The 22,766-nt window shown below is 45.9% G+C and overlaps 1 protein-coding gene across 2 annotated transcripts; it reads left to right on the top strand.

The window, feature by feature from the left end:
* The first annotated feature begins 7,228 nt into the window (after nt 1-7,228).
* On the top strand, nt 7,229-22,586 carry YIF1B (Yip1 interacting factor homolog B, membrane trafficking protein). Of its 2 annotated transcripts, none has more exons than XM_077285532.1 (8): nt 7,229-7,434; nt 13,114-13,343; nt 13,475-13,579; nt 13,930-14,008; nt 14,113-14,170; nt 20,528-20,683; nt 21,110-21,203; nt 21,483-22,586. In XM_077285532.1, exons 1-8 carry the CDS (start codon nt 7,407-7,409, stop codon nt 21,636-21,638), a joined length of 906 nt encoding a protein of 301 aa, XP_077141647.1. In that variant the 5' UTR covers nt 7,229-7,406; the 3' UTR covers nt 21,639-22,586. The 2 variants fall into 2 exon arrangements, with proteins under 2 accessions (XP_077141647.1, XP_077141648.1); XM_077285533.1 differs by lacking the exon at nt 7,229-7,434 and adding an exon at nt 7,438-7,572.
* The last annotated feature ends 180 nt before the right edge of the window (nt 22,587-22,766 follow it).

The following is a 22,766-nucleotide window of genomic DNA, read 5'->3' as shown; positions in this document are numbered from 1 at the left end:
GGGGAGCTGAATTATACTCTATGAGGGGGGCTGCATTATTCTATATAAGGGGGGCTGCATTATACCATATGAAGGGGGCTGAATTATTGTATATAAGGGGGCTGCATTATTACCCTATGGGGGCTGCATTATTACCCTATGAAGGGGGCTGCATTATACCCTATGAAGGGGGCTGCATTATACCCTATGAGGGGGGCTGCATTATACCGTATGAAGGGGGTTGCATTATATCCTATAAGGGGGACTGCATTAGTCTATATGAGGGGGGCTGTATTATACCCTATGAGGGGGTGCATTATACCCTATGAGGGGGCTGCATTATAGTCTGAGGGAGCTACATTATATTATTTGGGGGGGCAGTATTATACTCTGAGGGGGCTACATTACACTATGTGAGGGGGGCTGCATTATACCCTGATATTAGCGTGTTTTACCGCATAATTGGACTCAGGGCCAGCGTCAGCACCCGGCGTACCCGGGCAAATGCTGGGGCCCTAGCGAGACAGGAGGGCCCATTTATGGCCAGCGTTAGGGGCAGGCAGCTGCCTAGGGCCCCTGCTCCCCCAGGGGCCCTCAGCTATGGGGCCTCTGTGAGGCAGGGGGGCCCACCTGTCGCCAGCGCCAACTCCCCCGCCGCATTGAACTATACCGGCGTCTGCCGGTAAAGTTCAAAGCAAATGGAGGAGAGAGCGTCACCGGACGCTCCCTCTCCCATCATTCCCCACTCTGCCTCTGACACTACCGCTGCGCGATGACGTCATCGTGCACTCGCTGTGTGTCAGGCAGTGCAGCGGCAGCCGCCGAGACCGGAGCAGGGAGCAGCGCGGGCATGTTGAGAAGTGAGGAGTGATTTTTTTTTTTTTGTAACTATAACAGTGAGTACTGGACTAATGGGGCCATTCTTGGGGGGAGGGGGGGCTGTGCTGTATACTACATGTCTGTGCTATATACTACATGGCTGTGTTATATACTACATGGGCTGTGCTATATACTGTATGGGCTGTTATATGCTATGTGGGCTGTGCTCTATACTACGTGGCTGTTCTATATACTACGTGGGCCGTGTTATATACTATGTGGCTGTGCTATATACTATATGGGCTGTTATATGCTGCGTGGGCTGTGCTATATACTACATGGCTGTTCTATATACTACGTGGGCTGTTATATGCTACGTGGGCTGTGCTATATACTACGTGGCTGTGTTATATACTACGTGGGCCGTGTTATATACTACGTGGGTCATGTTATATACTACGTGGGCTGTTATATGCTACGTGGGCTGTGCTATATACTACGTGGCTGCGTTATATGCTACGTGGGCTGTTATATACTACATGGCTGTGTTATATGCTGTGTGGCTGTGTTATATACTACGTGGGCTGTGTTATATACTACATGGTTGTGTTATATGCGATCATGAATCGTGGTATGTGTTAAAGGGGGGGACCCACTGAGACTCTTTCGCCCGGGGCCCTCAAAAACCTGGAGCCGGCCCGGGATGGACTATTTGTATGTAGCTACATAGTGGGCCCCAAGAATGATTTTCTCTGGTGGGCCCAAGGTGCTTCATTTCAACGTTGCTTCCAACTATTTCACGGAAAGATATACCTCTACAATCATGCAGCCAAGCTCTGATTCGTGCTGCCACTCGTGTAGGCAGCACAAACTGACAGATTCCCTTTAAGACTGTATTTTAGCTGACTATATGTTAACGCCAGCTTTCTCAGTGGTCATAAGTGGGATTCCTATCAACAAATATATCAATTTCTTCATATATTCAGGCAGGAAGAATGAAGATATTGCTGGATTTGGAGAATTGGATAGAGAAATTGGTCTCCGTGCCTGCACCTGTCATCAGAATCAATGAGCAGGGGGTTGGAAACAATGACCCTGGAAGTCCCTTCCAACACAATCATTCTATGATTGCTGCCTCCTCAGGCTTTGGGACAATAACCATAAGATTTGGCAAAATGCACTGTACAAAGTAAAGTGTTTGTCTATTACTGGCACCTTCAGCGATCAGCTGTTTGCAGGATGCCAGATGTAGTTTACTCAGCCAGCGTAGCACAGCGCTATACAATGCATAGTGGCTATACTCAGGTACTACAGCTCAGCTTATACACTTCACATTTGGAAACCACTGTAAGGCCGGTTTCACACGTCAGTGGCTCCGGTACGTGTGGTGACATTTTCCTCACGTACCGGAGACACTGACACACGTAGACACATTAAAATAAATGTGTCTCTGCAGATGTCAGCGTGTTTTCACGGACTGTGTGTCCGTGTGCAAAACACGGAGACATGTCAGTGTTTGTGGGAGCGCACGGATCACATGGACCCATTAAAGTCAATGGGTGCGTGTAAAAACGTACCGCACACGGATGCCGTCCGTGTTTTTTTTTTCTAAAGTCATAGGGTTAAAATTGAAACAAATTGTTTCAATACATAGACAGCACACGGATGATAAACACGGACACACGGATAGCACACGGATGGCCTACGTACACACACGGACACGGATAGCTCCAGGACCGTTTCTTCCAGTACCGGAAATATCTGGACGTGTGAGACTGGCCTAAGACAGGGATCAGTGGAAGTGCCCAGTGTTGCACCCTCAACCATCTGATATTGATTACCTATCCTTAGGGCAAAGTTATATGGCCGTATAAATCAGAGCGAGATCTGGACTTCCCGCCTGCTCTTCCGACCAGAGCGTGACAGCTGCATAGAAATACATGACGTCATCATACTTTGATAAGGGTCTCACCGGCCAGTCTGTGCACTGTGGTCCAATCTCGCTACGATTTATACGGCCGACTGACTGCACCCTTAGGATAGGCCACCAGTATCTAAGTAGTGGACAACCCCTTTAAGGTCGGGTGCAGACGTCAGAGTTTCATTCCGTGTAGGTACTGCAATACCCACATTGTCTGTGGGTCTCCTGACCCGAACTTACAGCTTCATATATGCCTGTAGGGCTGCAGGTTTGGGTCAGGAGAGCCCATAAAATATGTCACTGTGAACTCGGCTTAAGGCCACGTTCACGTGTGCAATATTTTACATCAGTATTTGTAATAAGCCAAAACCAGCAGTGGCTGATAAATACAATACAGAAATGGTGACATGTTTCTATTAGGCTATGTGCACACGTTGCGGATTGTATGCGTTTTTGCTGCGTTTTTTCGCCGTGAAAACGCATACACAACACAGCCCATTGAATTTAATGGGATTCTGCAATGCTGTGCTAATGCTGCGTATTTTTGGGCGGCAGAATCGCATTGTGGAAAAATACGCGGCATGCTCATTCTTTGTGCGGAATCGCGGCGATTCCGCACACATAGTATTGCATTGATCCGCTTACTTCCCACATGTGGCTATGCCCACCATGCGCAAAGTAAGCGGATCATGTGCGGATGGTACCCAGGGTGGAGGAGAGGAGACTCTCCTCCAGGCCCTGGGAACCATATACCTGTAAACAAAAGAATAAAAAATCGTGATATTCTCACCTTCCGGCAGCCCCCGCAGCCTTCCCGCTCCTCGCGATGCTCGTGGCAACTCCCGTTCCCAGTGATGCTTTGCGACAATGACCTGTGATGACGTAGCGGTGTCACGTGATGCTACGTCATCTGAGGTCATTGTCGCAAGGCATCTCTGGGAACGGGAGTTGCCACGAGCATCGCGAGGATAGGTAAGGCTGCGGGGGCCGCCGGAAGGTGAGAATATCACGATTTTTTTTTTTTATTATTATTTTTAACATTATATCATTATATTATTTTCATCAGTATTTACAAAAGAAAATCCCATGGCAGACATAATGACTAGTGATAAAAATTCCCCATTAAATGTCACCTGCTTAACCCAGCAGGAAGTACAGCGGCGTCTAAAAATAACTAAAATTGACAAATCTCCGGGCCCGGATGGGATACACCCCCGAGTACTGCAGGAACTAAGTACAGTCATTGATAGACCATTATTTTTAATCTTTAAAGACTCCATAATAACAGGGTCTGTACCACAGGACTGGCGTATAGCAAATGTGGTGCCAATATTCAAATAAGGGGCAAAAACTGAACTCGGTAATTATAGGCCAGTAAGCTTAACCTCTACTGTGGGTAAAATCCTGGAGGGCATTCTAAGGGATACTATACTGGAGTATCTGAAGAGGAATAACCTCATGACCCAGTATCAGCACGGGTTTACTAGGGACCGTTCATGTCAGACTAATTTGATCAGCTTCTATGAAGAGGTAAGTTCCGGACTGGAACAAGGGAACCCAGTGGACGTAGTGTATATGGACTTTTCCAAAGCTTTTGATACGGTGCCACACAAAAGGTTGTTACATAAAATGAGAGTAATGGGGATAGGGGAAAATATGTGTAAGTGGGTTGAGAGCTGGCTCAGGGATAGGAAACAAAGGGTGGTTATTAATGGAGCACACTCGGACTGGGTTGCGGTTAGCAGTGGGGTATCACAGGGGTCAGTATTGGGCCCTCTTCCTTTTAACATTTATTAATGACCTTGTAGGGGGCATTCAGAGTAGAATTTCAATATTTGCAGATGACACTAAACTCTGCAGGGTAATCAATACAGGGGAGGACAATTTTATATTACAGGATGATTTATGTAAACTAGAAGCTTGGGCTGATAAATGGCAAATGAGCTTTAATGGGGATAAATGTAAGGTCATGCACTTGGGTAGAAGTAATAAGATGTATAACTATGTGCTTAATTCTAAAACTCTGGGCAAAACCGTCAATGAAAAAGACCTGGGTATATGGGTGGATGACAAACTCATATTCAGTGGCCAGTGTCAGGCAGCTGCTACAAAGGCAAATAAAATAATGGGATGTATTAAAAGAGGCATAGATGCTCATGAGGAGAACATAATTTTACCTCTATACAAGTCACTAGTTCGACCACACTTACAATACTGTGCACAGTTCTGGTCTCCAGTGTATAAGAAAGACATAGCTGAACTGGAGCGGGTGCAGAGAAGAGCGACCAAGGTTATTAGAGGACTGGGGGGTCTGCAATACCAAGATAGGTTATTACACTTGGGGCTATTTAGTTTGGAAAAACGAAGACTAAGGGGTGATCTTATTTTAATGTATAAATATATGAGGGGACAGTACAAAGACCTTTCTGATGATCTTTTTAATCATAGACCTGAGACAGGGACAAGGGGGCATCCTCTACGTCTGGAGGAAAGAAGGTTTAAGCATAATAACAGACGCAGATTCTTTACTGTAAGAGCAGTGAGACTATGGAACTCTCTGCCGTATGATGTTGTAATGAGTAATTCATTAATTAAATTTAAGAGGGGACTGGATACCTTTCTGGAAAAGTATAATGTTACAGGGTATATACACTAGATTCCTTGATAAGGCGTTGATCCAGGGAACTAGTCTGATTGCCGTATGTGGAGTCGGGAAGGAATTTTTTTCCCCATGGTGGAGTTACTCTTTGCCACATGGGTTTTTTTTGCCTTCCTCTGGATCAACATGTTAGGGCATGTTAGGTTAGGCTATGGGTTGAACTAGATGGACTTACAGTCTTCCTTCAACCTTAATAACTATGTAACTATATATCTTTTTTTTACTATTGATGCTGCATAGGCAGCATCAATAGTAAAAAGTTGGTCACACTTGTCAAACACTATGACAAGTGTGACCAACCTGTCAGTTTTCTAAGTGATGCTACAGATCGCATGGAAAACGCTAGCATTCTGCAAGCTAATTATGCTTGTAAAACGCTAGTGTTTAGCGGGAATACGCATGCCAATTCCGCATGCGTTTTACCCGCGGCAGGGAGTTGCGGAATTTCCGCAACGTGTGCACATAGCCTTATACTTTTCCTCTGATTGTTTCACTCCTGATTTTGGCTTAAGAATATTGATGTAAAATACTGAAAGGGTGCACGTGGCCTAATAAGTACAATCAGGTATGGACTGGGGCTGAAATTCAGTCCTGGCATTTGAAATGACACAGGCCCATGTTGTCCCCGTCCCCAAGAACCAGATGGGATATATTACTAATATTACCCTGGATGGAGGAAAGGAAGATTTACTACAAGATCAATTTCTAATGATACCCGTGACCTGGTGGGGTAAGTGACTCGGTGCTCCGTCACAACTCTTAACAGTATGGGTGTCTTGAGAACACCAATTCTGCTAGCAACGTAGCAGACTACGCAGCCCACGACCAGACAGGCCCTTCTGGCATTTGCCAAATGGCCAGTCCGGCCCTGAGTACAATACAGCCAACTCTCTGGTGCAGTGGCTGCAGCATCGAAGCCACCCTTTTGGCAACTCAAACACATCATCACATGGTGGTCTCCTACTGGGACTAATAAAACATTTGGAATAGAATATATATACAACCTTTTCTCCAATACAAATAATTGTTACTGCCTACAGTGGAGTAAAATAGTTTTGTGCTGCCTTAGTTCTGCCCTCAGTGGTCCGCAGGAAGGGGCAGCCTTCACTTCTGAAGCCGGGGTCCCAGTGACGCCACGAGAATCATTGAAGGACCGAGTAAATAAAGAGGTGCCCGGATATGAGCTGCAGAAAGTAAAACTCCGAATGACCCTTCTTCCAAAACCTGATTTAAAATAAATAAATTGTACCTGAGATCACCAAATCCGACATATCAAAATATACAATTATCAAAACGTCAGAAAAGTTTTTCGTCGGGTCGCCCCCCACTCAAAAAATGTCAATTAAAAAAAAACTGGAACACATAATACTGACATAAAAATTAAAAAGTTCAGGTCTGGGAATTTTTTTTAAACACTAAACTATTCCACTATACCAGGCCCCTCGTGTTTGGCCTCGCCGGGGGCGTCCGCACCGCGAGAATCACATTTCCAGGAACGTCATAAAAACAAAACCCAAAAAATAACGGAGGAATTCCGTTTTTTTTCACCATTTCAGCTCATTTGGATTTTTTAGGGTAAAATTAATGGTTTATTCAAAAGTACAACCCGTGTCACAGTAAGACAAGCCTCATATACAGCGGCAGACGTAAGAATATTATGGGTCTTGGAAAAAGGAGAGGCAAAAAAACGGGAGATCCCTGCAGCGCGAAAAGGTTAACGTCTATGACACGGCGTCCGTATTTTACACCGGCTGCCACGACAGCCGGAAGTCTATACCTCACCGCAGCGTGACCACTGCTGTACTGCGACTGCGCTCTCTTGGCCGGGTCATGTGACGTGTGCCTGCCGTGACGTCATTACGCCTCACCCCTGCCACATCACGACTGTCTACTTTCTCTTTTTTTTCTACGACTCGTCAAACTTTATCAACACTCCCTCAGATTAACACGAAGCCTATGATTGGTTAAGAAGCGTGTCTACGTCACCATAGTAAGGAGGAGGTGAGGCCGCGTCATCTAACCGGAGCCATGAACCGGGAGAGCAGCTTCAGGGCCCGTAAGTAATAGACGCGGGTTTATGGTGCTGGTGGGGGGTGGAGTCTGGTTGCTATGGGACGGTGTGCAGTCTGGTTGCTATGGGCCATTGTGAAGTGAGCTGCGGGGTGTGAGTGTGGACGTGATAGGGTACTGGGAGGTGAGTGCATTGGGGGGCTTCAGAGACCCATGAGGGGGCTTGTGGCTGACATTTGGGGTCACCTCTGGCCTTATGCGCTATTGGGGCGGTCAGCTACTATTGAGGGTCTTCGTGCACACAGGGTTAACTATCTGGTGCTGTCTGTAATCTGCGCCATTTATTGACAGCTCACCTGTCAGCCTGATCTGTGCAGCACTACAACCACTATAGGATGCTACATCAATGATGGGAGTGCTCCTCTATTCCCTGCACATATGCTACAGAGCAAAAATCCTGGGGCAGATTGGGGGGATATGGGGAGATCGTGCTCTCCTGACAATGTTACAGATCATAAAACCTGGGGGCGCCGGTCAGATTGGGGGGATATGGGGAGATTGTGCTCTCCTGACAATGTTACAGATCATAAATCCTGGGGGCCCCGGTCAGATTGGGGGGATATGGGGAGATCGTGCTCTCCTGACAATGTCACAGCATAAATCCTAGGGGTGCCCGTCAGATTGGGGGGATATGGGGAGATCGTGCTCTCCTGACAATGTTACAGAGCATAAATCCTAGGGGTGCCCGTCAGATTGGGGGGATATGGGGAGATCGTGCTCTCCTGACAATGTCACAGAGCATAAAACCTGGGGGCGCCGGTCAGATTGGGGGGATATGGGGAGATCGTGCTCTCCTGACGATGTTAAAGAGCATAAAACCTGGGGGCGCCCGTCAGATTGGGGGGATATGGGGAGATCGTGCTCTCCTGACAATGTCACAGCATAAATCCTAGGGGTGCCCGTCAGATTGGGGGGGATATGGGGAGATCGTGCTCTCCTGACAATGTCACAGAGCATAAAACCTGGGGGCGCCCGTCAGATTGGGGGGATATGGGGAGATCGTGCTCTCCTGACAATGTCACAGCATAAATCCTGGGGGTGCCCGTCAGATTGGGGGGATATGGGGAGATCGTGCTCTCCTGACAATGTCACAGCATAAATCCTGGGGGTGCCCGTCAGATTGGGGGGATATGGGGAGATCGTGCTCTCCTGACAATGTCACAGCATAAATCCTGGGGGTGCCCGTCAGATTGGGGGGGATATGGGGAGATCGTGCTCTCCTGACGATGTTAAAGAGCATAAAACCTGGGGGCGCCCGTCAGATTGGGGGGATATGGGGAGATCGTGCTCTCCTGACAATGTCACAGCATAAATCCTGGGGGTGCCCGTCAGATTGGGGGGATATGGGGAGATCGTGCTCTCCTGACAATGTCACAGCATAAATCCTGGGGGTGCCCGTCAGATTGGGGGGGATATGGGGAGATCGTGCTCTCCTGACGATGTTACAGAGCATAAAGCCTGGGGGCGCCAGTCAGATTGGGGGATACGGGGAGATCGTGCTCTCCTGACAATGTCACAGAGCATAAAACCTGGGGGCGCCGGTAACATTGGGGGGATATGGGGAGATCGTGCTCTCCTGACAATGTCACAGAGCATAAAACCTGGGGGCGCCGGTAACATTGGGGGGATATGGGGAGATCGTGCTCTCCTGATGATGTTACAGATCATAAAACCTGGGGGTGCCGGTCAGATTGGGGGGGTATGGGGAGATCGTGCTCTCCTGACAATGTCACAGAGCATAAAACCTGGGGGCGCCGGTCAGATTGGGGGGATATGGGGAGATCGTGCTCTCCTGACGATGTTAAAGAGCATAAAACCTGGGGGCGCCCGTCAGATTGGGGGGATATGGGGAGATCGTGCTCTCCTGACAATGTCACAGCATAAATCCTAGGGGTGCCCGTCAGATTGGGGGGGATATGGGGAGATCGTGCTCTCCTGACAATGTCACAGAGCATAAAACCTGGGGGCGCCCGTCAGATTGGGGGGATATGGGGAGATCGTGCTCTCCTGACAATGTCACAGCATAAATCCTGGGGGTGCCCGTCAGATTGGGGGGATATGGGGAGATCGTGCTCTCCTGACAATGTCACAGCATAAATCCTGGGGGTGCCCGTCAGATTGGGGGGATATGGGGAGATCGTGCTCTCCTGACAATGTCACAGCATAAATCCTGGGGGTGCCCGTCAGATTGGGGGGGATATGGGGAGATCGTGCTCTCCTGACGATGTTAAAGAGCATAAAACCTGGGGGCGCCCGTCAGATTGGGGGGATATGGGGAGATCGTGCTCTCCTGACAATGTCACAGCATAAATCCTGGGGGTGCCCGTCAGATTGGGGGGATATGGGGAGATCGTGCTCTCCTGACAATGTCACAGCATAAATCCTGGGGGTGCCCGTCAGATTGGGGGGGATATGGGGAGATCGTGCTCTCCTGACGATGTTACAGAGCATAAAGCCTGGGGGCGCCAGTCAGATTGGGGGATACGGGGAGATCGTGCTCTCCTGACAATGTCACAGAGCATAAAACCTGGGGGCGCCGGTAACATTGGGGGGATATGGGGAGATCGTGCTCTCCTGACAATGTCACAGAGCATAAAACCTGGGGGCGCCGGTAACATTGGGGGGATATGGGGAGATCGTGCTCTCCTGATGATGTTACAGATCATAAAACCTGGGGGTGCCGGTCAGATTGGGGGGATATGGGGAGATCGTGCTCTCCTGATGATGTTACAGATCATAAAACCTGGGGGCGCCGGTCAGATTGGGGGGATATGAGGAGATCGTGCTCTCCTGATGATGTTACAGATCATAAAGCCTGAGGTACTCGTCAGATTGGGGGGATATGGGGAGAACATGATCTCCTGACAATGTCACAGAGCATAAAGCCTGGGGGCGCCGGTCAGATTGGGGGATACTGGGAGATCGTGCTCTCCTGATGATGTTACAGATCATAAAACCTGGGGGCGCCGGTCAGATTGGGGGTATATGGGGAGAACATGATCTCCTGATGATGATACAGAGCATAACACCTGGGGGCGCCAGTCAGATTGGGGGTACATGGGGAGAACATGATCTCCTGATGATGATACAGAGCATAACACCTGGGGGCGCCGGTCAGATTGGGGGTATATGGGGAGAACATGATCTCCTGATGATGTTACAGATCATAAAACCTGGGGGCGCCCATCAGATTAGGGGATACGCAGAGATCGTGCTCTCCTGACGTCTCACATTTGCGCCATGTCACATACACAGTCCTATGATATCATACATTCCACAAGCATCAGACCACCAGTCTCTTACTATGGGGAAGATCCGGTTCTAAATGGAGCGGGTGTCATTTACTTGTACCGCAATCCCCCATTATTACTGGAAGGTGTCCACTTATATAATGCATCAATCTGATCCCCAGAGGAAAGTCACAACCTCCTCTACAGATCCCAGCAGGCAGAAAGCTACATTCCCCTCTATTACCTGTCCTGTAACTCCTAGTAGGGTATAAGGCTGTGTGCGCACTGAATGGATTTGCTAAAAAAAAAAAAATCCTTCTCGAAAACCCTGCTAATGAATTTTGTATTGGAAATCTTCTTTATTGTTCATTTGAGGAGTTTTGGAAGATTTTTTCTTTTCCCTGAAGCAGGCTTGAAACAAGACTGTAGGGGACAAAGTGCATGTCACTTGTGAAGGCAATCTCTACCAACTAGGCGCTGTCCAGTCAATGCAGCAAAATAAAACATTTCAGGAAAAAAAAGGAGTTTCCTGAAGCAGTCAGGGTTTGTTTTTTTACGCCTTAAAAACCCTCTTGTGTGCATATATTCCAAGGCCCCTGACACAGGCCTCAGAAAGACCACCTATAAATAAAGCATGTTCAATTATGCAAATGTTAACATATAAATGGCAGATCCATAGAAGCACTGGTATGTGAGGGACCTGCAACTGTACCGATGGTGTGTTATAATGTGAGCGACAATGGATGAAGTGCTGTGTCCATGGGGCTTTTGTCTTCATGGTATAAATTAAGGGTTTAGTACAAGGGGCCCATCAAAAATAAGTTAACCATATATTGTACTATACACTTTTTGTTACCACCGTGGACGATCTATGGCATGCAGGTGCTTATATCTCGGCTGTAAGTTTGACACGTATGTCATAATTTTCCCAGTGTAAGCAACAAACTGAATAGCAATAGTGGAAATGGAGCATGCTCTGTGTAATTTGCTGATGTCAGTCTATTGTTGGGTGCCACCGCCATCTTAAAAATCCTGGAGTACAGAAGTCATCGAAGTCAGATCCATCTGTTGAAGGAAATCTTTATATTAACCCCTTATTGACCACCAATACGTCCTTTTTTCTGATCCGCGATATAAGAGACTAGCATCCCCCGACCCGTGAAAATCCAGCAGCTGTCGGCTTGGTGCCTCAGCCACGATCAGTGTTGGTGCAGTGTTTGGTTGTTTAACCCGTTAAATGCTGCTGTTAATTGTGACTTCGACATCTTGATAGTTAGCAGAGTTTGGGGGCTTCCGCTTTAACCCTATTGGCACCCTGAGATATTGATCGTTTGGTCCTGATGTTTGCCATGGCAGTTCATAGCCAAATAAAGTAAAACCGATAAGGTAGCACTCTGTAGCGCTATAGCATGCAAACCTAAAATCCGAAAATTGGATTGCATTACTGCACTAGAAATATGAAAAATTGAGAGTGCTTAGCTCATAAATTGGCCAAATCATGTGTACCCAGAAGCCACGGTAAGGCGTTTCTTGTTGCCAGAACCTAATGCCAATCCTCTCTTAGACAGTCTACATTTCTCTGGGAACCTAATGTGAATCCTCTCTTGGACTGAAGTCTATATCTCTGTAGGGGGTAGAATCCTGCTGCATCGCCAAACAAAGGCCTTAAAGTCTGCCGGCTATAGCAGTCTGTTCAAAAGTTATCAAAATTTAGGTGGTAGAAATAAACTTTTTAATTCCTGTTATGCCACTTTGCATTATTTCCTGAAAAGCACCTGAAAGGTTAACGAACTACCTGAAAGCAGTTTTGATTACGTTGAGGAGTGCAGTTATTAAAATGGTGTCACATTTGGGGGTTTCCAATATATAGAACCACCCCAGAGTCACTTCAAAACTGAACAGGTCCCTAAAAATAAGTTTTATAAATTTTGTTGAAAAAATGAAAAATTACTGCTACATTTTTTTTAAACCTTCTAAAATGCGAACAAAATATAACAACATTTTACAAATGGTGCTGATGTAAAGCAGACATGAGGGAAATGTTATTTATTAAGGTTTTTGTGTGGTATGAAGATCTGGATTAAAGGGATAATCATTCAAAGTTTGAAAATTGCTAATTTTTTAACATTTTTGTCAAATTTCTGATATTTTTAAAAATAAATGCAAAGCATATCAACCTAAATTTGCTATTACCATAAAGTGTAATGTGCCATGAAAAAACATTCTCATAATCAATGGGATATGTTGAAGCCTTGCAGAGTTATTAAATTGACACTCGTCAGATTTAAGGGGCTAAGTCTTTTTGTGCACATATGGGAATACTGAAAGGACATCCCTGCAGCCGTCATCACTGACAGCTCTTAAATGGCTGTATATGCATTGGATATGTATAAGAAGTTCACCAACCTAATTTAGTTTTTTTGTTTTTTTAACAGCTTCAAAGCGGCGCCTTCGAGGTTCCAACCCAAATATGGCCAGTCCACATCAGTTATTCGATGACACAAGTGCTGGCCCCCCTGGACCTCACAGCATGGAGTACCACAACCATGGCTCCCCAGCTCTGGGCATCCCAACTCAAGCCTTCCTGTCAGAACCAATGTCCAACTTCGCCATGGCATATGGAAGCAGTTTGGCTACCCAGGGCAAGGAGATGGTGGACAAAAATGTGAGTCCCTGATCTGGGGTAATTTTTGGAATGAGCATTTATTCTGCTGACTTCTTCTTGTGGGAAGAATTTTCCAATTGTAGATTTTTTGGGAATTTGGATTATTAATGGTTTTCTTCTTTATCTTGCAGATTGACAGAATAATCCCAGTAAACAAGCTTAAGTATTATTTTGCAGTCGACACAGTGTATGTTGGAAAAAAGATCGGGCTGCTCCTCTTCCCCTACATGCATCGGGTAAGGTCGTGTTCTGCCAGGGTTTTATATTAGCCGGAGGAGGAGGCTGGCCCCTGTCCACACTGTCCGATCTGAGGTCCACTCCGTCATGGGCTAACATTGGGCACAGATCTGTAGAGACTATTGTTGTCTGACTGTGGTGTTGTGGGCACGGCTGCATACAATTTGCCTACCATTACATATTCCAGCATGTGCCATCCCTTCTGGAATATGTCATGGTTGCTTGCTCACGTGTATTTGCAACTCCAGTCACTGTGGAATCGGAGATCAGAAGACACCCATTCTGTTGCTACAGGTGGGCCTGCATCTATTAGACATTTATGGCATCTCCTGTGTTTTGCACTGTTTAGGACTGGGAGGTCAGGTACCAGCAAGACACCCCCGTAGCTCCACGATTTGACGTCAATGCACCGGACCTTTACATTCCAGGTGGGTGGCTGAAATATTGACTCAACATTTCGTAGCTATAAAATCTTTGAAAAAGAGGAAAAGTGTCTCTTTATATATTGTAATGTGGTCTCTTCTTCTTGCAGTCATGGCTTTTATCACTTATATTCTGGTTGCCGGGCTGGCTCTGGGAACACAGAACAAGTGAGTAGTGTGTGTGTTCTCTTTACTGTAGGGTAAAGGAACATTATAATCGGTCACGGGAGGAGCAGCATTCCCATACATCTCTCTGTAAAAAAAGCCTCATGAGGGTTACAACATACAGTGCTGTGCAAATTAATTGGGACAAAGCATTTTTTAAGTAAAATTGTAAGTTGTTACCAGTCAGTGATTCAAACCAGTTTTAACCCCTTGATGACAGCCAATACGTCTTTTAACTGACCTGAGATATAAGAGAATAGCCTCCCCATACAGGTGACAATCCAGCAGCTGTTGGCTGTACACTATAGCTGACAACTTGCTCTATCAGCCACAATCAGTGTTTGCACCATCCAAATCTGTTTAACCCCTTAGATGCTGCTGTCAATAGTGACTACATCATTATAAATAGTTAACAGAGTGTGGTGGCTTCCTCTTTATCCCAATTGGTGCCCTCAGATCATGATTGTGTGGTCCTGATGTTCACCATGGCAATTCATGACCAAATAGCGGCCTTAGAGTCTGCCGGCTATAGTAATCTGTTCAGAAGTTAGAGACATTTAGGTGCTAAAAATACACATTTTCATTTCTGTCATACCACTTTGCATTAATTCCTGTAAAGCACCTGAAGGGTTAATAAACTACCTGACAGCAGTTTTCAATATGTCAGGGGGTGCTGTTTTTAAAATGGTTTCACGTTTGGGGGTTTCCCATTATATAAAACCCCTAAATTCACTTCAAACATGGATAAGTCCCTAAAAAAATAAATTTTGTACATTTCCTTGAAAAAATGAAAAATTGCTGCTACATTTTTTAACCTCCTAAAATGCTAACAAAATAAAATAACATTTTACAAATTGTGCTGCTGTAAAGCCGACATGTGGGAAGTGTTATTTATTCATGGTCTGCTGTGGTATGAGCATCTGGATTAAAGGGATAATCATTCAAATTTAAAAAATTGCAAATTTGTTTACATTTTTCTCAAATTTTTGATATTTTTTATAAATAAACACAAAACATATTGACCTAAATTTACCATTATCATAAAGTATAATGTGTCATGAAAAAACAATCTCAAAATCACTGGGATTTATTGAAGCGTTCCAGAGTTATTACCACATAAAGTGACACTGGTCAGATTTCAAAAATTTGGCTCCGTCTCTAAGGGGTTAATATTTAATAAATAAATCTTGGTCAACTAGCCAGTGGAAAAAGGTAATTTTCAGAATTAGTATGTAACAGTATATAACATTTTATTTTTTTGCTTTGTCCCAATTAATTTGCACAGCACTGTAAGTAAATAATTGTGGCACATGATGACTGAATTATTCAACCATCATCTACCTCTGAACAGCTGCGATTGGAACAGGGCACCGAACACAGCTGTTACTTGATATTCCCTCCCATTATGGCTTGATTGACATCACAAGCCATTGTGAAACCCTGTGTGAGTGACATTGATATCTACTTCTGGTGCATTTTTGGTTTTCATTGCTCAAGCCCCGGTGCATGTCTTGACTGCACATGCTCAAGGCTTCATAAAGACGTGGGATGAAATACCCTGTTGTCATCTACATCAGACAACTCATATTGGCTGTATTTTTGAGAGACAGCCTGGAGTTTGGGGCATCACTTCTCCACTTCTACTTCAAGCTGGTAGATTGCATATGGTGCGCACCATCTTACATCTTTTTTTTTTTTTTTTTCCCCCCTGTAATAAATCAAAATTACTCTGCAACACTTGGTGGTGGTTTGTGGGCATAAAAACCTGACTCATTCCATTTACTGTATATACTCGAGTATAAGCCGAGATTTTCAGCCCAAATTTTTGGGCTGAAAGTGCCCCTCTCGGCTTATACTCGAGTCACGGTCGGAGGGGGAGAGAGGTCTGTCATATACTCACCTGCTTCCGGGGCTCCTGGCGCTCCCCCTGCCTGTCCCCATGGTCTTCGGGTGCCGCAGCTCTTCCCCTGTTCAGCGGTCACGTGGGACCGCTCATTAAAGTTATTAATATGGACTCCACTCCCATAAGGGTGGAGCCGCATATTCATTTCTCTAATGAGCGGTAACGGTGACCGCTGACAGAGGAAGAGGCTGCGGCACCCGGAGACCATCTGTCCGGGATAAGGAGCCAGGGACGCCGGAAGCAGGTGGGTATTACATATTTACCTGTCCACGTTCCACACGCCGGGCGCCGCTCCGTCTTCCCGTCCTCTTGCCCTGAACAGTCAGTGTGGAGAGACGCCGAGACGGGACGCTGAGGAGCTGCGGGCAGCAAGAGAGGTGAGTGTCGTTTTTTTTTTTTTATTGCAGCAGCAGCAGCAGCAGCAGCATTATAATATTGCACAGCTTTATATGGAGCATCTATGGGGCAATAATGAATGGTGCAGAGCATTCTATATGGCACAGTTTTGTATGGAGCATCTATGGGGCCATAATGAACGGTGCAGAGCATTTTATATGGCACAGCTATATATGGATCATCTATGGGGCAATAATCAACGGTATGATCGCTAGATGCGGCTAAAGCCTTTGACTCTCTTGAGTGGCCCTTCCTATCAGCATGTTTGAAAAAATATGGCTTTGGGGATACATTTTTGAAATGGGTGGGTCTATTGTATATGAAACCCAAGGCCCGTATAATTGTTAACGGCTCCATCTCTAAATCCTTTTCACTGTATAGAGGAACCCGCCAGGGGTGCCCCCTCTCCCCGGCCCTTTTCACCCTTGCAATAGAGGCTCTGGCGATACGTATAAGGTCCTCTGTTGATATTAAAGGTATAAATATAGCTGGTCGTGTGGACACTATTGGTCTATATGCTGACGATATGGTGATATTCATGGATGAGGCGGAGGTAACATTGCCGCGGGTGATTGCCATCATAGATAAATTTAGTAGACACTCGGGCCTCTATATAAATTGGGACAAGTCGGCGTTGATGCCCCTCTCCCATAATCCACTGCCCGGCCTTGGGACCCTTTCCTCCCTCCCTATTGTACCCAGTTTTAAATACTTGGGTATACATATCTCTCAAGGCAGTAGATCTGATCTACAACTTAATATACTCCCGTTGTTAGGATTAGTCAAACTTAAATTTGCAGCTTGGAGCAAACTTCCGTTATCTGTAGCCGGCCGTGTTAACCTAATCAAAGTGCTGTGCTAATCCCAAAATCCTTTTTTACAAGTTTGAATTCTCAAATCACAACCTTTATATGGGGGAAATCTAGGCCCAAACTTAAGCTGTCTACGCTACAGAGATCAAAAGAAGGGGGTGGGGCGGCGCTGCCAGATTTATATTTACCGTATTTTCCGGCGTATAAGACGACTTTTAAGAAGATTTTCAGGGGTTAAAAAGTCGGGGGTCGTCTTGTACGCCAGGTATTGTCTTGTACGCCGGGTATCGTCTTGTACGCCGGGTGTATATGGTGGGTGGGGGGGGGGGGGAGTGGTCCTGATGACGACGAGGGGGCGTCTCACAGGAAAGTGCGTGGAGTATCCCCCATTACCTCATCGTAGCGCTGCAGCGTGGGGTCTCTGTGCTGGAAGCGGCGGCTGCTGCTCCTCTTTGTGCCGCGTGGGTGCTGTGCTGTGGGGCGGCGGCTCCTCTTCTGCAGTGTGGGGCCTCTGTGCTGTGGCGGCGTATTTTTATGCAGTCAGTCGGGGCTCCTCCGGCATCTCCTTAAAGCCCGGAGGCCCCGCTGGCAGCTCCATTGCTATGATGCGGTGGCCTCCGGGAAAATGGCCGCTGCTCAGATTCAGATCTCGTCTCCCGAGATCTCGGGACGAGATCTGAATCTGAGCATGCGCCGCCCCCAGCGGCCATTTTCCCGGAGGCCACCGCTTTGCAGCAATGGAGCTGCCTCCGGGAAAATGGCCGCTGCTCAGATTCAGATCTCGTCTCCCGAGATCTCGGGACGAGATCTGAATCTGAGCATGCGCCGCCCCTAGCGGCCATTTTCCCGGAGGCCACCGCATCGTAGCAATGGAGCTGCCGGTGGGGCCTCCGGGCTTTAAGAAGATGCCGGAGGAGCCCCGACTGACCGCATGAAAATACGCCGCTGCCGCCCCACAGCACAGAGGCCCCACACTGCAGAAGAAGAGCCGCCGCCCCACAGCACCCACGCGGCACAAAGAGGAGCCGCCGTTCCCAGCAGAGACCCCACGCTTCATCGCTACGATGAGGTAATGGGGATAGTCCAATCACACTTTCCTGTGAGACGCCCCCTCGTCGTCATCGGGACCACTCCCACCCAAAAGGCACATTAGTCACCGGCCCTATAAGACGACATACGGCGTATAAGAAGACCCCCAACTTTTAAGAAGATTTTATATTTTAACTGGAAAAGTTGGGGGGTCGTCTTATACGCCGGAAAATACGGTATATTACTTCGCTGGTCAGGCCAGAGCTCTTAATAAATGGATGCCTAATAATTACCTTCCTAACTCTGAAAGTCATCTTCTCCACGCGACTCAAATGGACTGTCCACTAAGCTTTCTAGAATTGGAAAAAATCAATGTCCCTCGTATGTTACCTTTGCTTCGCTTGGCACGGTTGGCTTGGAGGCAAATTAAAAAAACTGTAGGATTCAAAGATATTGTGGCGGAGATGCCCCTGTGGAAAAATAGCTATTTTTCAATTTTATTGAATCACCCGTCCGCTGACTTCTGGATCGGACTTGGCATCTCCTCAATAGGTGATCTGTATGATGGGGGGTTTTCATGTCTTTTGAGCAATTGCGGACCAAGCATGATATACCGCGATCCCAATTTTTCCGATATCTACAGCTAAGGTCAGCCGTACAATCATATATGAGACAGGTGGGTGCAGGTCGTGCTATATCCTCTCTACCCCTGATAGGAATTCTTAAATCGCAGGGCCCCCAGGGTCTTATCTCCTCCCTATATACCTATTTGCTATCTTTGGGAGATGCGTCTACTGTCAACTCTATCAAGGGGAAGTGGGGGGGACTTCTTTCTGATATGCAGGAGGAGGAATGGGAAGACATTCTTGAATCCCCGATTAAAGTTTCCCCGTCAGTTAATAACAGGATGACTCAACTATATATAATACACCAATCGTATTTAACTCCAACAAGGCTTTTTAAGATGGGTCGGTTTCCAACGTCAGAGTGTATGCGATGTCACTCCTTAGATGCAGACTTTATTCACATGATATGGAGTTGTCCCATTGTTCTTCACTACTGGAAGGAGGTAACATCGCTACTAACATCACTGCTGTCAATTCCGGTTCCCCTTAACCCCCTAGTCTGCATATTTGGAGTATGGGAGGAGGAGACCTGGGATCATTACATTGATACTTTCTTACGTGAGACGCTCTTTATGGCACGGAAGGTACTGGCTTTGCGGTGGATGGGGAACACGGGTCCATCCACGAGAACGTGGATTGAGTTGGTCAACTCGATTAGTCCATATGAACGCACTTTATATCAGAACAGAGGGTGCCCGGGTAAATTTGAAAAAATCTGGGGTAGGTGGAATTCATCCCATCTTACTCTGTAGACTTGTCGTGGATTGGGGATATCGCAAGGAGGGTCAGGTACGAGGTACGGCGGCAAATTAGTAGTTAGAGTAGATATAGTTTTAATTCAAGTGTTTAGGTTTTCTGAGGTTCTCCATTGATATGATTCATATGTTACAATCGGTCCAATAGCCTTAATAATCACAATATATCGTTGGTTATGATCGACAGTTGTGTTTTGGTATATGCTTAATAATTTACAATTTGTATGTACCACGTATTGTATTCAACGATCTCGGATGCAAAATGTTTGTAACATTACTTATTCTGTTGTTAATAAACGAATTAAAAAAAAAAAAAATAAAAATCAACGGTATGGAGCATTATATGTGGCACAGTTTTATGTGGAGCATCTATGGGGCAATAATGAAATGTATGGAGCATTATATGTGGCACAGTTTTATATGGAGCATCTATGGGGCCATAATGAAATGTATGGAGCATTATATGTGGCACAGCTTTATATGGAGCATCTTATGGGGCAATAATGAACGGTATGCAGCATCTATTTTTATTTTTGAAATTCACCGGTAGCTGCTGCATTTCCTACCCTAGGCTTATACTCGAGTCAATAAGTTTTCCCAGTTTTTTGTGGCAAAATTAGGGGGGTCGGCTTATACTCGGGTCGGCTTCTACTCGAGTATATAAGGTAAATAGGGCGTAGTAACACCCTGTGCGACCGTCCCCTGAACCCTTAGCCTTTGGTGCATGTTTTTGCAGTGATTACTCTCCACCACTAGATGACATCTTAATTTTGGACGAAAATTGTTCTGTCTGTTCTTATGTTGTAATCCCGGCATCTAATGTTGCTTTTCATCTTCAGCTTTTCTCCTGAGATCCTGGGCATGCAGGCCAGCTCAGCCTTAGCCTGGCTCATAGTGGAGGTGTTTGCCGTCCTCCTCAGTCTCTACCTAGTGACTGTAAATACCGACCTCACCACGGTGGATCTTGTAGCGTTTTCAGGCTACAAATATGTGGGGTAAGTAGAAAAGTTGTGGAGGGTTTCTTGTTTTTTTGTGTAGAGGCACAATAAGAAGAGGTGCAGTATTCATTCATTTGTGCACAAGTCGCCAACCAAAAGTAAGCCGTCTGTGATGAGAGAGAGCAAGGGGCTAGGATTTTTTGTCCCTACTCTTTGATAGGCTGAAGCCTACAGTTCCCCATCAATTAATTACATCTTCCGCTGTCTTTCTAAACTGATCTGCTGTATTCATGGTTTTGGCACAGAACTTAAGAGAGAGAATTAAAGAGAATTAAATCCAGATTTTTCCATGGAGCTTATAAATGTTCCTATTCTGATACTTTTTAAAGGATGATTGGACTGTTTTGCACTTGCTTTCTCGCTAATATCTTTACTATATCTACATTCTTAGAATAGTCCCAATGTCTAATTTATCTCATTCAGGATGATCTCAGGAGTTCTGTCCGGCCTCCTGTTTGGGAAGACTGGATATTACATCGCCCTAAGCTGGTGTTGTGTCTCCATAGTATTTTTCATGGTAAGTGCTGATTACAACCACTTTCCCAACATTAAAAAGTAGTCTGACCATGGACATTTATTACAAATAGGATATGCTATAAATGTCTCCTACATGGGGGGTCTTGCTGCCAAGACTCTAGTGATGGGGGTACAGAAGCAAGTTCTCTCCCTTTACCTATAGAGGAGAATTGGATGTGCATGTAAACAGCACAATATGGCTTTTGCTGGAATATCCCTTTAATTACTACTTTGTACATTAATTACTATTTTTCTTCATTTCCTTCTTGTTTCACCTCAGATTCGGACCTTGAGGTTAAAGATCCTGTCGGAAGCTGCAGCCGAGGGTGTTCTGGTACGTGGTGCCAGGAACCAGTTGCGTATGTACCTGACTATGGCAATTGCTGCCGTGCAGCCGCTCTTCATGTACTGGCTGACGTACCACCTAGTGAGATGATTCCTCCTACCTATTAAAGAGTTTTCTGAAAACAAAGGTGCCATTTTGGAATTTCACTCTCCGCTTCCAACAGGCATCCTTCGGTAACGATTTTTGTACTGTTTTTTTTGTTTTTGTTTTTTTTTTTGTGTATGGACCCCGTTGCTTGGATTATTATTTTATAGGGGTTCCTACCGCATCTCTTCCTTCAGAAACACCTCTGACTGTAACATCTCGATGACCTGGGCCACTGGATGACTTCCTCCTGAGATGATGGTGGGACCCTCATAATTGCAGTCAGGCACAGGGAGGTGGGGAGGGGGTCTTCCATCAACTGCTGATGACCCCATTTGTACAAAGCCCCATTTTATCTTTGTGCAGCTGCCTATTGTCTTAAGGATCTGTTAGACCTGGTGAAGCCCAAAGGAAGGGCAATAAGTATTAGGAAACGGAAGCAACCAATAAAAAGGAAGACTTCACTAGATTACGCTTTACGTTTAATCCCAAAGTCATTGACTGTCGCTTTTTGTCTGAAGAACTCTATTTATATTCTGGACTTTACACACATCTGATGTGTCCGTATAGTATGTACACCCTCAATAGCTATGGCTCCACGGTCCAGACACGTTCACACCAAGAACTTTGCACGTGATTGGACTCCTGACCGCTCCCTGCGCGTTTCAAGTTAAATTATGATTTCACTAAAGTTTAGTAAATCTGAATCTGCTAAAACTGCAGGACATTTGCCTTATTAGCTAATTCAGCAGCTCGGGGAAGGTGTGGATGATCCTAGCTTTCCTTTATACTACCCCTTAGTGGAGTCTGTAGGCTTGGTCTTGCTATTATAGGATGTTGGGTAACTAGTGTCTGCGTAGAAGTTTACAGGTGTGATCTTCAGTCTCGTATGACCTGGGAGTGTGGGCTCCGCAGTCTGTATCCATCATTAAATGAATACTTTTCCAGTGTCAAGTTTGACTTTTTTTTTTTTTCTGCTCTTCTTCTTTATCTATTTAAAGTGGCCATTTCCATCTCCGATATTCATAGGCTATCCATTGCTCCGAGATGGGAATGCATTGATCCTAATGGTTGGGTGTCTATCATCTTGATCTGAGTCGGGCTAGCAATGTGCGGCACTTCTATCATTCTATC

Source organism: Ranitomeya variabilis, chromosome 2 (genome assembly GCF_051348905.1).
Source record: "Ranitomeya variabilis isolate aRanVar5 chromosome 2, aRanVar5.hap1, whole genome shotgun sequence".
NCBI lineage: Eukaryota > Metazoa > Chordata > Amphibia > Anura > Dendrobatidae > Ranitomeya > Ranitomeya variabilis.
The sequence above is the reverse complement of the archived record's forward strand: the minus strand, read 5'-3'. Positions and strand labels throughout refer to the sequence as shown.

What these genes read in the sequence shown, in the direction of transcription:
- YIF1B (XM_077285532.1), top strand. Translation starts at nt 7,407, where the DNA reads ATGAACCGGGAGAGCAGCTTCAGGGCCC. An exon ending in GGAGAGCAGCTTCAGGGCCC is followed by an intron (nt 7,435 to 13,113) that starts GTAAGTAATAGA and finishes TTTTTTTAACAG; the next exon opens with CTTCAAAGCGGCGCCTTCGA. An exon ending in GCTCTGGGAACACAGAACAA is followed by an intron (nt 14,171 to 20,527) that starts GTGAGTAGTGTG and finishes TTTCATCTTCAG; the next exon opens with CTTTTCTCCTGAGATCCTGG.